Raw genomic sequence first — 17,685 nt, 5'->3', positions numbered from 1 at the left:
GAGAATGAAGTGAGACATGAAAAATGGGCTCGTTGCTACATTACCAATACAAGGTACTCAATCATGACCTCAAACAATGCCGAGTCTATGAATGCAATGGACTCCAAAGCTAGAGATTTTCCAATTTCGAAGTTGATTGATTGGTTGAGAGAGAGAATGCAAAAGTGGTTCTACGACCGAAGAGAATTAGCAACGGCTTCAACGAAGGTGCTCACTCCAAAATTTCAAAAGCGAATGGATGACTCTCATGCTCTTTCTACTTTAATGCTGGTAAGATCTATACTAATGTAATATGCTCTTTCTAAAAAAAAGAACAGGAATCCCATTAATTAATTATGTTTCAATAACTCACTGTGACTTTTTATTGACATTAATATAAATAAGTTCCAAGATTTATTGACATTAATATAAATAAAAAAAGAACAGGAATTAATTATGTTTCAATAACTCACTGTGACTTTTTATTGACATTAATATAAATAAGTTCCAAGATTTATTGACATTAATATAAATAAAAAAAGAACAGGAATTAATTATTTTTCAATAACTCACTGTGACTTTTTATTGACATTAATACAAATAAGTTCCAATGTTTATTGACATTAATATAAATAAAAAAAGAACAGGAATTAATTATGTTTCAATAACTCACTGTGACTTTTTATTGACAATAAATACTTGTTCATTGTAGGTGAGACCTTCTTCTGTTTTCGAGTTTGAGGTTTTAGATAAAGATGGAGAGAGATGGGCTGTGAATTTGCAGCATAAAACATGCTCATGTTTAGAATTTCAAACAGATAGTTTTGTATGCGCTCATGCGATTGCGGCATGTCATATTCGTAACCTTCCACCTGTGGACTTTTGTTCTGCCTATTATACCACCGAGTACTGGAAAGGGTGTTATTTAGGTGTCATCCACCCCCATGGCAGTGCTAAAGCATGTGACATTCCTGTTGAAGTTAAACAATTCAAATTACTTCCTCCTCACTTCAACAGCCGTCCGGCAGGTAGACCTAAGAAGAGAAGGATACTATCCCAAGGTGAAGTGCCTAGTGGGCGTAAATGTAGCAGGTGCGGCAAAGAAGGACACAATAGAAAGACATGTGATGATCCCGTTCCTTTGTCTCAGAGAAGCAGTCGTTGAATAAGTTTTAATTTAATGTTGTAACCATTTTGTAATTCTGAATATGATCTAATAGTTTATAATTATGGATGTCGTCTTTTGTGAATATGAAATTCTTCTACTTCTCTTAAAACCAACAGTTTTATTGACAATGATGTCAATAAATCCTCAGTTTTATTGACAATGATGTCAATAAATCCTCAGTTTTATTGACAATGATGTCAATAAAACCTCAGTTTTATTGTCAATAAAACCTGTCAATAAATAATAATTTTTATAGACAATGATCTCAATAACTACCATACCTAAACACATCAGTAAATATGATCTCAATAAACCTCAGTAAATATCAAAATAACATACCCACATGTAACTACCATACCTGTTCAGACATTAAATAGTGTACCTGAACACTTCTCATAATACAACATACAAAAGGTTACCCACATGTAACTACCATACCTGTTCAGTCAAATCCTACCTAATATCATAGTTGTGGGATAGCAAAATAAAAACATACATATCAATGTCAGCTAATACAACACATCATACATCAATGTCGGACATGCATCTATTCTCTTGCTTCAAACTGCCGTGCCTATAAAGATCGATCACTAGCTTTTGACGGTACATGACCATGTCATCTTGCTTCAAATCCGTCAATGGAAGCCCGTGCATCAAGAACTCTGCGGTCTTAATGACAAACATCCCGCAGTCTCCGCTGTCAACATAATACACAATATTAAATTTAAAAATATAATTACTATGTAAAAGTAGACATTTACAATCCCTACCCGTTATGTTGTTGAGGCATATCATCGGCGAATATAATTTTGAATGGCTCAGAAGTCTGATCCTCAATTTTTAAGCTTCCAAACGCACCAATTGAGCCTAGCATGATGGGAAGGAATTCAGCCAAACCGGCTATACTATCTCTCGTTCCCTTTCGATAGCTCAATGAGTCATAAACAGTGATTGACTTGGCGGGGAGGGAGATAACCAAAAGAATCCAATGATCCTTTGAGTGAAACGGGACGTAAATAATACCCACATCTACCCATGGACAAACGCAATTCCCTGCTGATTTCATCCCTAAAACGATCTTCTGCGCAGTTGATTGCTTGGACCAGTCAAACTTGTCGGGATTCTCACAAGATTTCCATTCGTTGTGTAGTTCTTCGACATATTTGGTGAAATGCGTGTTGGTGGTCGTGTATGCATGGCTGACTTCCGTGTACTTCCTCTTCTTCCTAAGGTAGTAGAATAGTACACTCATGTGCTGCAATCAAATAGAACTCAGATGATTTATTGACATGAATAGATATAAATCAGATTATTTATTGACATGAATAGAAATAAATCAGATTTCATGTCAATAAACACTTCTTTTATTGATATGCTCATAAATAAATCTTATGACTTATTCACATGAATTATGGTACCTCATCGGTCAGCCATTCATCTGCCGTCCACAAGGTGTAAAACCATGTCTTTGAGCTAATGCATACGTCCCGGAAGTCCCAAGATGGAGACAACGACTCTTCAAAGTCATTGTATTTAATCTTGACATTTGTCTTCTTGTATCCGGGTTTTAGACCAACTTCCAACCACTTGGTCATCACATCAACATCATCAACGGAAGGCGGTGCCGTTGGATCCGAGAGTGGATAAGGAGAGGGCATTTTCTTCGGGCCGGTGGTGAAAAGAACATATGGCCGTGACTTCGGTGTAGGAGTGTATGTTGCCGGGGGCCTCCGGATCCGATGTTTTTCCGGCGAATCGGAAATGATGATAGCTTGCTCTTTGACCCGGTCTACAATATCCTGGGTAACAACTACATCGTCATCGTACATGCCGGCCTCCTCTTCCACTTCCATATCTCTCAGTTCTTGTGAAGTATGGTTCAAAAAACCCCATTCTCCATAAACAACTACCTGGAATTGAATAAACAAACATAAATAAATTAATAAATAAATAAATTTGGAATGTTGAGTAAAAATGACTACCTGAGATTGAGTAAAAATGTCGTTCTCTCCGTATACCCGCTTCTCTTTGTTCTCCCTATCTCCATCGCTGGCTTGAGTGTCATCATCTTCTTGCTCTCTTTCTTTCTCTTCTTCATGTGTCTCTCCTTTCTCGTCATCATGTGTTGTTGGTCCTCTCTCGTCATAATCTCGTGGGTCCTTATTCTTTGGAAAGATCAATTGGATCTTTTCATCAAGGCCCTTGACATATTGGCTTAACTCGTCAATTTTGCCATATATGTCCTTCAAATCAGACTTTACACTAGCCATTTGATTCTCCAAAGCATGCAACCGCTCCTAATAGAATGAAAAAACATTTCAATATACACAAATTTTATTTGACATTCATGTCAATAAACACAGGTTCTTATTGACATTCATGTCAATAACAACCTGTGTTTATTGACATGAACGTCAATAAAAACATGTCTTTATTGACATTATTGACATTCATGTCAATAAACAACCAGTGTTTATTGACATTCATGTAAATAAAAACCTGTAATTATTGACATTCATGTCAATAAACACAGGTTTTTATTGACATTCATGTCAATAATTACAGGTTTTTATTGACATGAATGTCAATAAACACTGGTTGTTTATTGACATGAATGTCATAAACACAAGTTTTTATTGACATGAATATAGTCAAAAGTCGTGTGATATTTACCTGGGAATGCTTGTCAGTACTCGTCTGGTCAGTACTCGTCGGTGGCACCTTCGAGGCTTCTTTCGCCGCCACAGTGGATTTCATTGATTTTTTTTCATGACTTTTGACAACTCTTCCTTTCGCCGCCACAGTGGATGAGCGAAGTGGAGTGTAAACAATCTGGTACATGAATTCAAGAACATGATGAATAAACAATGGTGATACATTAATCAAAGGACATGTTACTAGATTTACCTGCGAGCTTGAGAAATCGATTTCTCGCATCTTTAGCGCAGAAACCTTAAATGTAGATTTCCATCGGAGCATGAGAGGAATGACCGTGTCGGAGACTTTGTGGCAAATTTTTTGCTCCGAGAGGATGGGAAAAGACTCGAATGCCCATATTTGAAGAGGCAAAAAGAAACCTGGCAGTCTCACTTTACCTGTGTCCCTCGACCTTGACTTCTCAATGAATGTTGTAATCTTTTCATGGAGGAAATTCCAAGCCACATTTCCCCACGGGTATCGGTTGAACTCGTCCAAGTTATCCACCAACTTGACATAGTTCATGTTCGGTACCTAAACAAAACACTATCAAGTTAGACATACAAAAAGGTTTATCAAAATGCAATACTCATAATTACTATGATTACCAAACAATTCGTGTTGTCGGGGATGAGCACGTTCAGCAAAAAATATAGTATTTTAAACTTCGCCTTCTTCTCAGTCTGCCATTCTTCGCTCTCAGAGACCAAGGACTGCACGACGTCCCTCTTATTTAAGGCACCCTTATGGAAGGCAGTTTCGTAGAGACCATCCTTGACAACTTCCGAATAAGAACATTTAGTGTAGTCGTCAACAAACCGTAAGCCGGTGATCTCCGCAAAATTCTCCTTACTGAATGACCGAGGTTCACCGCCAATTTCAAAAAACAAAGCATCAGAAGATGAGTCCTTGTATTGTCCAGCCCGCGAGATAATATGGTTGACTATCGCCGAAGAATTGGCTATCTCGGGGACGTCAAGGAAATGCCCAAAACAAGACTGCCTGAATATATTGGTCTCTTCCTCGGACATTGATTTCTTCATGACCTCATTGAACTTTTGAATACCGCCCAAAAAGTTGAACGTAACCCCGGCAATTTGGTCATCGTCCAAGACTCTGCTCCATCCCTAAATGAAAAAAAACATTACTTAGAACATGATATCGTTGAAGTACCAATGTCAAACCTTCCAGTTTATTGACATCAATGTAAATAAAACAGACGGTTTATTCACATAAATGTCAATAAATCAGACAGTTTATTGACATCAATGTCAATAAAACAGACGGTTTATTGACATCAATGTCAATAAACCAGCTAATGTCAACGACCCCGGCAACACCAAACACATGAGAAACAACAACATTGTATAAAAACACACATTTGGGCGCCAAGAGTTAGAACTAACATCAACGTCAACGGATTAAAACTATAATTAACATCTCACATTTGGGTTTTTCTTCAACAACATAAAACTATAATCAACATCAACACTATAATCAACATAAAAAATAATCTCTAACCTTTTGATTTTTATTGGACAACTTTGTGATTCTGGGCTTAGAGGATGGTTTTTTTATGACGAAATCGGCAAAGGAATCATCTTCGGATACCACATTGGTATCTATTTTTGGTCGCTTGGCCGGAGACTTCGGCAACTTTGAGATGGTCGTCTTCCTCTTCTTCTTTGCAACACTTGGCTTCTTCTTCGCAGCGCTCGGATTCTTCTTCGCCACGCTCGGAGGAGATTTCTCAGGCGAGGGATGGAAAACGCGAGGACTTCTACGCACCACCGGGGGAGATTTCTCAGGCGAGGGATGGGAAACGCGAGGTTTCTTGGCGGGGGATTTCTTCTTCGTGTTTGAGTTTGGGTCGGGTATTTGGGTTTGAGTTTCGGCCAAAATGGGTATGGTTTTAGGGTTTTGGTCTTGGTGTTCGTCGTTAGGGGTCTGGGTGTTCGTCATTTCGGTGGTTTTTGCCGAAGAAATGGAGAAGAACTGGAGAGAGAAAGAGAGAGCGAGAGAGGCGCGGTGGTTTCGGTGAGGTCTGGGTGAGAGGCGTGGTGGGTTTCGGCCGAAGAAATGTAGAAGATGAACTGGAGTGAGAGAGAGGTGTCGGTGGGTTTGTTTAGGGTTTCGGTGAGAGAGAGCGAAATGGAGAGAGATGGTGAGCGATATGGAGAGAGAGAGAGAGAGAGAGAGAGAGAGAGAGAGAGAGAGAGAGAGAGAGAGAGAGAGAGAGAACTAGTTTCAGTGGGTTTGTATAGGGTTTCTTTTTGGACGAAGAAGAAGAAGAAAAAAAACGCAGAAGAAGAAAAGAAAATATTTTGGACGGTTTCAAATTTTAATTCCAAATCAAATTAATTGATATAGGTAATAAAATTAAAAGAAAAAGGTTTTAATTTTCTTATAAAGAGAAACTAAATTGAAAGGATATAATTGTAATAGCTCAATTCATGTAGTCATATTTTAGGAATAAATTGGACTTATTGGATTATGGTCCAAAATTATTGTGGGAGTCATAGAATAGGAATAATCCCCAAAGAAAATTATGCACTAAAATCCTTTTCTCCACAAAAAAAATGCATGTCACGATAAATTTTGATTTGTTAGAAATTGAGCTGTTTCATTAATAATTTTATGAAGGTTTTATTATTAGTATTATTATCATTTAATTTCCCGGGTACGAAGGGCAATGCTTCATCTACTTATTGATGTCCTATTTTCTCATTTACTAGTCAATTCACGAACCACACCAAATTACGGATACAATACAAACAGATAAAATGGGACAACCGGACCAAAAACTTGAAAGAAAGTAAAAGCAACATTTCATTATTTAAAAAACCAACCCCACAACCCACAATCTCCCAGAAATATAAGGACAAGAAATATAAAGTAGGAAAGAGGGTAGAGATGTTGGATCTTTTTCGATTATGAACTTAACTATTATTGAGTACCATATTTTTCACATTTATAAAGTTAGACCTAAAAGCCGGGAATTAAAACTCACTAGTTAGTTTTGTACGTCCATGGGATGGGACATATATATACAATATATGTGCCATGATAAATATTAAATAAAAAAAGTATTTATAGAATAAGTATATGAATAAAATAAAAAAAATTTATTGAGAATTATCTTGATCGCCCAAATTCATTATGAATTTTGATTCACCAAATGTCACTTGGCAAAATACTAAAGATGGTTGGAGGAAGTTGTATCAAATTATACCAAATTAAAGTGAAGCATAGGCTTGAACTCAAAGCATCATATATTACACGACATTATTGGTTCATATGTCCACTACACAATTCCAACCGGAGGTTATCAAGCTTTGGTGTTAACAATAAGTTCATTACGAGCTCAACGCCTCAACCTATGAAATACAAATTACATTATTTAAGTTAGTTGGCCTATTGGTAGTATTGAGGTACATTACACACTTTTCATCTGTAGATTTGATCAAATCCACTTAGGTTGTCTAGAGTCTAGTGAATCACTAAGAGTAACTCTAACAAAGTGGGTCATGAGAGTATTTGGTGCGTTTTGTACGCGTTAAACTCTTATTACCCGACTTAAATTTTATGAGTTCTCGTGGGCGCTTGATGTCTTTTAGTGTGTTTTGGAGTCATTTACAGGTTTGAGAGCGAGTTGTGGTGTAAAAGATGTGATTGGAGCATATCGTGAAGTAATGGAGCGAGCGGGGCATCAAAACAAGTCAAAACAAAATTTAGACAAGTCAAAGCGAAGAAAATGAGGTTTGCGCATCGTGCAGAGCCTCCGACGTGTCGTTCAGAGTTACATTAGACTTTCAGAGCATTTTGCGCGTTATGCGTAGACAACGCGCAGAAAGGACGCGTCGCGCGGTTCGTATTGCGCACCGCGCAATGGCTCTTGCGAGTTGCGTGGAGTATAATGTGCGACGCGCAGATGCGATTCTAGCTCAGCCGATTTCGTATTTTTGAAGATTTTTACATCATTGGATTATATCCAATGATCTAGAATAGTCCGAAAACAACCCTAAACCTCTTGTATACGAATTAGACTCTCAGATTTTTTTTATAAAAAAAGTTAGGTTTTGTTTTAGTTTTTCTTTTACTATTTGGCTTGTTGGGAAAGAATATGACATCCGAGACGAAGACCATCGTTCATCGTCGTTCACCACCATGATTCGTCGTTTTTCCTTCGTATCTTTACTCATTGGAACTCCCGTTTGACAAATTTGACGAAGATCCAACGTTGACTATTTTGACAATTTTATGTTTCAAATTAGCTATTATACTCAAACACCCTATTCAATACTATTATAATCTCCTTTATTATAGTGTTGGTAAATAGTAGAACTCCAAATGCGAAGTTCTATTCAGAGACCCTATAATAAAGTAGAAAACAGAGTTGGATTGAAGAGTATCCAACTCTATTTTGTCACGATCTCCACCACTACCTAACCATATTTGAAACGAAGCATCAATGTTGAACTTATGCTTGCCGGGTTGAGTATTTTCCAGTGGCTATTCTTCGCTCACATCCTCGTGAATTTCCTGGTCTTACCGTTCTATCTCCTCACCGACTAGCTCGCAAACTTGCGCCTCACCGAGTTGGCTCATATTTAAGTGGATAACAACTTGAATTTTTCATTTTATCGTGGGAAATTTAAAGCTTTATAATTTTCTTTTATAATGGTACTCATATTGCACAAATCTCCACAAACTTTTATGTATAAATTAATTAAAATTAAAAGATGGCCAGACATATATCTACTAGTATATTTTTATGTAAACTCTTATTAGCATATTTTAACCAATATTAACCTTTGAAATCAGGGGCTTCAAGTTTTGAATGAGTTAATTTTTTTGCTAATTAATTTGATTTGTTTCCGTTTAGGATGGTTTCCTCTGCAAGATTTTGAAATTTTGGAAGTCAAATAGACAATTTATTTTATGTATTTTTTTTTCTTTTTAATTTTAATTAGTAGTTACTGAAGGTGATTTTGCCAAGTCTAGTATGTTTATTTTGGTCAATAGACGTTGGTTAGTTTGCTAAACTCAAGTTTAAATTTAGCTAATAAAATGATTTTTTTTTTTAATTTTTTGATGATGTGTTGTAAGTGAACAATGAACTATTTATTTGCTTAAATCACTAGTTGAAAAAAGAAAAATTGGAAATAGGGGAGGGAAGCCCATGTGCAGTTATACTCGTCAGAATATAACTGCACAAAAACACTCTATTCCATAATATGCAACAAGATTTTATGACCCTTTTTTTTGGGAAAAAGTGTATGATCTTTACAAGCTTTACATATAACCACAATATTATGTTTTTTCTACTTAGAAACTATCAAGAAAACTAAGTTCACTAGTGTGTTTGCACATAGATCTTTTTGTATGAGCTTTTGCCTATTGACAAAGGAGATAAAAGAAGCCATATCGTTGCGAACAAGTTAGGAATCAGATTTCTGATCCGTGTCTGCCGTGGCCTGTACTTGCGCAGCGTATTGCAAGTTCCAAAGCACGTCTTCAAACGAAGGACGAGAAGCCGGGTCGGGAGATATGCATTTTCTGGTTATCGACACCATGATTGACAGAGATTCTTGCGAACACGTCGTTAACACTATCGGATCCACGATCTTTTTTCGTCCATCCTGGCTTCCAAAGGATGTCTGTAGCTCACAATAAAACAAACAAACACAGCTCGAATTAAAACCCGATAAAATGATGATGTGATAGTAAGGAAGTACTATTTATTAGCCATGTCAGGATTTTAAGGATCGTGTCAGGATTGTAAGGACTGTGTCAGGATTTTAAGGATTGCGTTGGAACCTATAACTGCGCACGTGAGCAAAAAGAAAAAAAAAACTTGGTACAACAACGTTGGCCAAAAATTAACCATCTGGAAAACTTACTAGGCAAGTAACTTGCAACGTAAGTTAAGCAAGGCTAGGGAAAAAAATGTTTCTTTCTTTTGTGAGAGAGAGCTAGTTGTCTTTCTTTAGAAAATTGAGAGTTTTTTTTTTTAAGTGCAATATCGTAAGATATTTCGGTGTAAAACAATTTTAAGTTACCATTTCATTAAGCAGAAACGTTTCGGCTTTTCCGCGTACTATCGGACCAACAAGAGACTCGAGCAGTATGAACCCGAAGTTGTAAACGTCATCCTCGAGGTTTTTCTTATGGCTGCGGAACAAAACAAAGTGGCATTATTAAATTTCAATACTTGGAATCAGTTTGATCTCTTCTCACTCTCAAATATCGAAATTACCTTGATTTTTGTCCTTCTGCCTTGGCCTATAAATGGGAGAGGACAAGAGGCGTGTTAGTTACAAATTATCGTACGTCTTATTTCATATATAATATATAGCTCTTAGACAAAACACCTCGAGTTTCTCAGTTTCTTCTTTGATGACGGAAATCCCGTAGTCGCTCAACTTTCCGATCCGGTGCTCGTCGAGCAATATATTGTTGGTCTTCAATCGGTTGTTGAAGCAGCCGGGTATGACTCCGGTGTGGAGAAAGTGAACGGCCTTGGCAATGCCGATCAGAATCGCCAATCTATCGGACCACTTCAGAACTTTCTCCGGACTCGTTTCTGAATACAGTGACCAGAGCGTCAAGTAAAGTACGATGGGGTTTCATCTCAAAACTAATAATGCAGAGAAGGGTTCGAGAGAAGCGCGAGGGAATCGAATACCTGAGAGATAAGAGCGATAAGAGCCATTGGGAACGAATTCGTAGACGAGGTAGACTTTGTTGGCGGTGCTCGGGCCATCACAGCTCTCGGTGCAATGCCCCAAGAGGCCCACTAGATTTGGATGGTGAAGCTTCGAGAGGAAATCGAGTTGAGCTCTAAGGCTTTGGACCGAGTACTTCTTCGTGAAGACCATGGATCGTACAGCGACACACGTCCCGTTTTCCAGCTTTCCGCTGTGAAGCTGCAAAAATAAGTAGAAATGAATATATACTAGAAAAAGACGACATCTTTTTGTTACTTTTCAACCAAATTTCATTTTTCTCAAAGAAGCTGTCGAAAAGCGATGACAACAAAACGATAGAATACGAAAAACATGAACACAAAGATGTACTTGAAAAATCCACAACTATGTTCAGGCGGGAGAAATACACGATGTCGAAAAATATGCTATGATTCTTGAGAGAGTGAGAAAGAGAAAAGTGACGAAACCCACAATGTGGACATCTCAGGCCCGACCAAATCGATTTGGGTCACCAAAACTCTAAGAGAAGTCATATAAATCATTGATATTCGAAAGCTTACTTTCCCGATCGAGCCTTCTCCCATGAATTTAGAGGCATGGAAGTTTTCAGTTGCTTCTCTTACTTCTTTGTAAGAGAATACCCGACAAGCCGGCGATCCTTGTTTTCCCAACTTCGACGCTTGAGAAATGTACCCTGAAAAACAAAAAACAAACAAAACATGTAAATCTTCAAGCTTGCATGGATCTAAAAATCAAACTAGATCCTTGAAGATATTATAAGGACCAACTCACTTGCAGTTGCAACGAGATCTGAGCCAGCGATTGAAGCGGAATTGTCTTGATTCTTCGGCAACGAAGCCTTCCTTGAACGAGATCTCCGACAGAAGAAGAAAACCCCGATCGCTGAAATCACCAGAAAAAGAAGCGATCCGATGATCACGACAATGAGCACCGCCACCACCGTTCTCCTCCTCGATCTCTCCTCATCCGAGGCTTCTACTTTGCAGAACGATCCGTGGTGCTGATTTCCCGAATCGACGGACAGACAGTTTCTCTCAAAATCGACGACTCTTCCGTCCGAATCATCGCCGGCCAAACAACGAGGAAGATCTCCGCTCAGCTTGTTTCTCGAGATATCCACAGACCCGAGTTTTTCTCCACAAATCAGATCACCGGGAAGTGAACCAGTCAGCTCGTTCGACGCCAGATTCAGATAGCTCATGTTCGGAAGCGAGAACAAAGAAGGCGGCGGCGTTCCCGTCAGCGAATTGAACGATAAATCGAGATGTTGAAGCTGAGTCAGACTTCTGAAATGCTCGGGAATATGCCCCGAGAACAAGTTCTTGCTCAGGAGAGCCGTGAGTAACCCTTTAGGCATGACCGGAAGCTCCGAATCGAAGTAGTTCTCTCTCAAGTCCAACACTCTCAGGCCTGTCAAGCGGCTCAAATCGGGCAATTCTCCGGAGAACTCATTCCCGGACATGGAGATCTGAGCGAGCGTCTTGATTCTCGAGACCGAGCCGGGAAACCGACCCTGCAACCGATTCTCCCTCGCGCTCAGAACGGTGAGGTTTGACAGCGAGTCGATCCAGTCGAGATCTCCGGTTCCGTTGAAGTAGTTATTGTCCAAGACGAGTGCGTTAAGCCTCGCCATCGTCGAGATCTTCGCGGGAACGGAGCCGAACATGAAGTTCGAGCTCAAATCCAAGAACTCGAGCGACGAAAGCCGATGGATTTTATCCGGAAGCGGTCCCCATATACCCAGAGAGACCAAGCTGAGGACTTTCAGGCCCGGGAGTCTCGTCAGCGTCGTGACGAAGGACTCGATGGAGAATCTCTCCGAGAGAGTCCCGTTTCGGATCGGATAGCCCTGAAATGAGTCCCTTCTGGCCTCGTCGGAGGAGGACTTGTCTCCGGCGATTTTGAGCACGAAGACCGAGTTTTCCTCGCAGGTTACGGTGGTGTGTGGAGAGAAAGGCAAATTGCAGAGATCTTGATTGTAATTATCCCAGGAATCAAGTTGCAGAGGAAACTCCAAATGCTTCCTTATCTGCTGCAAAACCGCAATCTGAGAGCTTTGCAATTGGTGGCTGCGAGGAATCAGTGTCAGTGACTCCAAAAGAATCGCCAACAAGAAGCACCGAAATAGCCTCATTTCCATATACACAGAATCTTTCAATGATGAAAAGCTTGTAAATATTTCTTGTTCTCTCTGAAGAATTTCAGTCAAACCCAGAAAATTATGTCAATTCGCTCTCTATCGAAAGTCGAGTAATTTATGTCCAATGTCTACTCATATGCTCCTGAAAATTATACGAGTAAGAAAAAAAATTAGAGAATATACTCAAGTGCATTTAAAGCGTAAAGGTCTGAGCTTTCATAAACTATAGGCACTCTATTAGGAAAACCCTACAAAGCAATGTTCTCTAGGAAGAAGAATCATTCAAAGTAAAATTGATAGCATCGAAAGTAAATGAAGATAGAGAATTACGAACCTTGGTTTGTACGAGGAAATAGACTCAAATAGTGTCTATTGACTCCAAAAGAGGTGCCAAAACTAAGCACGGAAATAGTCCCATTTTCGGAAAACTAGTTTTTTTTTCTCTTTAATATACAGAGAAATAATGTTCTCGCTCTCTTAGAGGAATTTCATTCAAACCCCAAAAAATCAAGTGATTGAAGTCCAGTGTTTACTCATCAGATGCTCTGAAAATAATGGAAGTAATAATAATTAAAAAAAATAATAAAAATAAACGCATTTAAAGCTTAAACCAACCAAAGGTCTGAACTTTCATAAACTAGGAACTAAAATTAGAAATCCCATTCAATAAATAATAAATAAAACGAAAATCAAGAGACACATAACAAGCCACGAAGGAGCGGAAAAGTAAATGAAGATAGAGAAAGACGAACCTTGGAAAGAAGAATTCAAAGTAACAGAAGTTATGATATAAACGTTCCGATTTCTTCTTCTTCTTCTTCTTTTTTGTTGAGTAAATGAGTTTGGAATTAGAGTTCAGGAAAAGCGAGCTTTAATGGCGGTAGTTGGAGAATGGACGTACAAAGCAGTTATAACACTTAAATAACTATATATGCAAATGCAATTTTCCCTTCTGACATTAATGGGGTCTTCTTTTCTTCTAAGAAACAAAATGAAGAAGCAAAGCAAAGCTAAGCTAAAGTATATCCATAGTAACAGAGAGAGAGAGAGAGAGAGAGAGAGAGAATTTGATATTTGTGAAATTTATGAAAGAAGGCCGTAAAATATTGCGGAAAGTTCGTTATTATTTGCCTCCAAAATTATTGCATATTTATCATTTTTGTCCTCCGATTCTGCGTATAATTACAGTATTGCCATCAGATGCAGACATGATGTCCCTGACTTAGTCTCTTTTTCTCTTTGGTATTTTGTGCTTTTTTATTTTCTTTTTGTCCAAACTGACACTTTTCCTGATAATTTGTTACCGTTATGCTATAAATTTAATGACAAAAAAATAAAAAAATAACATGCTGTTGAACGCTTGAGTTTGAGATCTGTATAGTTTAGTCAGTAGTGGTGAACAAGAATATTGGTGGGTTTTTTTTTTTTTACATTTAATTTCTTTCAATATGACGAATCCTAACATGCTCAGTATAATATTTCTAGAGTTTATATGCTAGGTGAGCTTCTTATAATTAATTAAGAGATAATAAATGCAAAGTTAATCTTCTTGTTTTGAGATCTTATTCTTCAACTTGTCACCTGTCAATATACAACTTCACAGAGTTAAGACACACTAGTGTTTTAAGATTGACTTAACTTTTAAACATATATAAAGACATGATTAACTAATAATTTGCTTGTACGATTAGGATGTTACGGGACATTAAGGATAAAAATAACACAACCCATGGGATCCAATATTTGGCCAAAGTACAGCCAGCCTGTTATAAATCAAAACCATGTTACTTGAGAAAATTATACAAATATCCTAGAAAAACAATAAAAAGACAATACATGTATATCACGTGAAACTCTCTTGACTTTGTAATTTAAAGCTTTATGAAATATCAGTACCATTCACGTATTGTGGATATCATATAGCGGCAAGCATTTTAGAAAAAAGAAAATGGTATTGTAGCTAAATAGTTGATAAATTTATAAAATAACTATGATTGGTCTAAAATTGGTTAAACAGTCTTATAAAAATGTGTAAATACCAAGTTTTAATAATTCTTTTAACTTTGGATTAGTTTTTTAAAAGTGATAAATTGACATTGTTAATTTTTTAATAATAGTGTCAAATTTATTGACTGTTTTGATGAGAACTTACGACTTTGACTATTTGAAAAAAATTAATTAATTTTAATAAATTATTTTGTATAATAAAAAAAAAAATCCTCTGCAATAAAGTTATAAAAAAAAAAAAGTATTCCTCTCACTTTTTTCTCCGGCCTCCAGAGCATTTTCTTCTAATTTTTTATTTATAAAATACGAGTGAACTTTAAAGTTTTGGGGAAAAAAATTCGTTAAACAAATATTTCGACGATTTTTATGTCCAAAAACCGACATATCCGACAGTGAAAACCCGAATAGAATCACATCCCTCAATCATGTATAATCAATAAAATGTTTTATATGAATTACGTTGAACTGGCTTATGAAATCCTGATATGCCAAAAAAAAAATATCTTCTATATATATGTATATGTAATTATGTATTGGTGTGTAGAGGCCAGTGACGGAGTCAGTATAGGCCAGCAGGGTTTAAGCACCCCCTCAATTTTTTTTTTTTTGCATTTTTTGTCAATTTTTTAAAAAAATTACATTTTTTTCCCTTAAAAATTTATACTTTTGATCTAATTTTTATAAATTTTTTACAATCAAGCCTCACCTGATTTTTTTTCTTCAAATTAGCCTCCTGATGGGCTTTTCTGGCTCCGTCACTGGTAGAGGCAATATGTGTGACAGTGTGAATAGTCTAGGTGTGAGTGCGAGTGGAAGTTAAATGGTGGCAGAGAGAGTAAATAGTGGGTTGTGCTGTGAGTGCACGAATTCAGACACATTGTTGTTAGTGTTGATTTGTTCTTACTGTCTGAGTTTCCACGCTCATGAGCCTCGATTTTTGGCTTTACTAGGGAAATTGTTTTCTAATTGTAACAAATAATAAAGAAGAAAATAATAAATAAAAGTAAGACATGTTGGTTTTTGGATTATTTGAAGGTCCCATCTGAGCTGGACTTTTGCTATTGTTCTTTTGTCCTTATGGATTCACTCACATTTTACATTTATTTATGTGAGCCAAATATATTGCTAAGCTACACACTCAATTTGCTAAAACACGCGATATCCATATATGATATATACATTATACACAGTCCATTAGAAAAATAGACAATTTAAACATTTGACATTGTTAAATAACTAACATTTAGTAAATATTAAGTAAATAATCATTTTCCGATGCAAATCATAGATAAATAATCATTTTTATACATCAAACATTGATTATTTATCTAAAATTTAGGTCTGAAAGTGATTATATACTTAAAATTTATTAAACGTTGATTATTTAATAATGTCAAACATTTAAATTGATTATTTTCTTAACCCTTCATTATTGCCTCCGTCAATATATATATATATATATATATATATATATATATATACACACTAAACAAGCTCAAAATTATAATAAAGTACATCGGGAAAAAGAATTTCATTTATGCTACATTCTCATGAAAATTAATATTCTTCAATAACTAATAATTCCAAAGAGGTAAAGTTAATAAAAAAGAACAAATGACGTAGACACATTCCCATGCAAAAAAAAAAAAAAAAAATCTTGTCCTTCATCAATATTTACATTTAGAAAGTCTAGAACTATTGTCCCAAAGGCAATAAGTTCCTTCAGTATGCTTTAGAACCTAATGAAACATCTAAATCAATGAAGGAATTTTGAGAGAGAGAGAGAGAGAGAGAGAGAGAGCCAAATAACATACAAATCACAACTGAGTCAAAAGTTAGAAAAGATTCTGTTTCTTTTAAAAGTGCTAAAGACAGACATATACTATGATTATAACAATCAAGGATAAAAGAGTACATATGTGCTCTTACTTTTAGGTAAGCCATGAAATTCACGAATTTTCAACCTAAAAATAAAGTTTAGCTTCAGCATCTACTACCATATCACCTCAATGATGATACATTTTTTTGTGTTTTAAAATTTAAACAAAGCAGAAGAGCGATTGAGAGAAATAATAAAAATATTGTCCACTACTAGTGTCACTCAGCACTATATATATTAAACATGCACAAGTACTCTCCAGCAAAATCATAAAATTAAATCAAAATTTAAAAAATTACCGACACTTGTATTTGTCATGCGAAATATTTGAGATATTTTTTTTGGATCAACTGAGATATTTATAATATATATACATATAAATAAATATTAGCTATATTCACGGCATGTATTAATTATCCCTATGATGTGTGGAAATATTTTTACGAGAACCAAAATTTGGCCTAAATAGAGACAAAGGTAGTAAAATAAATAAATAAAAATCTAAACGAAGTATTGTTCAGAAGCCTGAAACTCAGAGTTATCAAAATTTGGCAGTTATTTACATTTTTTTTTTTTGACTGAATTATTTATTTATTTACATTTCTTGGATTCTCTCTTTATTACAGGGAGTAATAGGACCACTTTGTGGGTCTATTTTCTTTTTTACTATAATTTAAATAGAAGTGTCTGTTACCTAATAGGCTTTTTCTGTTTGACTCTTAATTATAGAATCTGATACTCCAAAATCCAAATTGATAACAACCAATATTGGTTTAGTCGTTGGTCATTTTCTGGTAATTATTCCGCCAATGACCGTTTTGACTTTAATGACATACGGCCAGAACGAAACTGATGATTGGGCTAGCGAGATGGGCTGTAATAGACGGTTCATTCTATGTGGGCCCATTCATTACAAGGCCCATCTAACCAGAAACGATCCATGATCCATTATTAACATTGTTTTGGATGTCTTGTCAATTCAGTGTATTTCTTTTTTTTTTTTAAGGATATAATCAGTCAAGGGCAGACCTACATGGGACCCCATGGTGACCAATTTCCACCACTGAACTTTTAACAATTATAA

The 17,685-nt window shown here is 36.5% G+C and overlaps 2 protein-coding genes and 1 long non-coding RNA gene across 3 annotated transcripts; all 3 read right to left on the bottom strand.

The window, feature by feature from the left end:
- Positions 1 to 1,466: 1,466 nt before the first annotated feature.
- Positions 1,467 to 3,000, bottom strand: LOC149406332 (uncharacterized). The gene is made up of 3 exons (XM_089612278.1): positions 2,566 to 3,000; positions 1,918 to 2,402; positions 1,467 to 1,844 (listed from the first exon to the last, which is right to left on the bottom strand). Exons 1-3 carry the CDS (start codon positions 2,998 to 3,000, stop codon positions 1,670 to 1,672), a joined length of 1,095 nt encoding a protein of 364 aa, XP_089468404.1. The 3' UTR covers positions 1,467 to 1,669.
- A 238-nt stretch (positions 3,001 to 3,238) lies between these two features.
- On the bottom strand, positions 3,239 to 4,073 carry LOC149406331 (uncharacterized). Its single transcript, XR_016302019.1, has 3 exons — positions 4,055 to 4,073; positions 3,821 to 3,979; positions 3,239 to 3,444 (listed from the first exon to the last, which is right to left on the bottom strand). It is a non-coding gene; the product is annotated as an uncharacterized LOC149406331 (long non-coding RNA).
- Positions 4,074 to 9,034: 4,961 nt separating this feature from the next.
- LOC149406330 (Leucine-rich repeat protein kinase family protein) lies at positions 9,035 to 13,788 on the bottom strand. The gene is made up of 9 exons (XM_089629983.1): positions 13,468 to 13,788; positions 13,050 to 13,260; positions 11,347 to 12,857; positions 11,115 to 11,248; positions 10,533 to 10,773; positions 10,219 to 10,430; positions 10,104 to 10,129; positions 9,907 to 10,018; positions 9,035 to 9,504 (listed from the first exon to the last, which is right to left on the bottom strand). The coding sequence occupies exons 3-9, from the start codon at positions 12,713 to 12,715 to the stop codon at positions 9,286 to 9,288; spliced, it is 2,313 nt and encodes a 770-aa protein (XP_089486109.1). The 5' UTR covers positions 12,716 to 12,857; positions 13,050 to 13,260; positions 13,468 to 13,788; the 3' UTR covers positions 9,035 to 9,285.
- Between the last annotated feature and the right edge of the window lie 3,897 nt (positions 13,789 to 17,685).

This window comes from Urtica dioica, chromosome 1, assembly GCF_054948205.1.
Source record: "Urtica dioica subsp. dioica isolate 48M chromosome 1, U.dioica_male_clone48M_v1_H2, whole genome shotgun sequence".
NCBI lineage: Eukaryota > Viridiplantae > Streptophyta > Magnoliopsida > Rosales > Urticaceae > Urtica > Urtica dioica.
The sequence above is the reverse complement of the archived record's forward strand: the minus strand, read 5'-3'. Positions and strand labels throughout refer to the sequence as shown.

Coding starts and splice junctions, on each gene's coding strand:
- LOC149406330 (XM_089629983.1), bottom strand. CDS start 12,715: ATGGAAATGAGGCTATTTCGGTGCTTCTTGTTGGCGATTCTTTTGGAG. Junction 11,249..11,346: donor AGATCTCGTTGCAACTGCAA/GTGAGTTGGTCC, acceptor TTTGTTTTTCAG/GGTACATTTCTCAAGCGTCG. Junction 10,130..10,218: donor AAGAAACTGAGAAACTCGAG/GTGTTTTGTCTA, acceptor TCCCATTTATAG/GCCAAGGCAGAAGGACAAAA.
- LOC149406332 (XM_089612278.1), bottom strand. CDS start 3,000: ATGGAAGTGGAAGAGGAGGCCGGCATGTACGATGACGATGTAGTTGTT. Junction 2,403..2,565: donor ATGAATGGCTGACCGATGAG/GTACCATAATTC, acceptor ATTTGATTGCAG/CACATGAGTGTACTATTCTA. Junction 1,845..1,917: donor ATGCCTCAACAACATAACGG/GTAGGGATTGTA, acceptor TTATGTTGACAG/CGGAGACTGCGGGATGTTTG.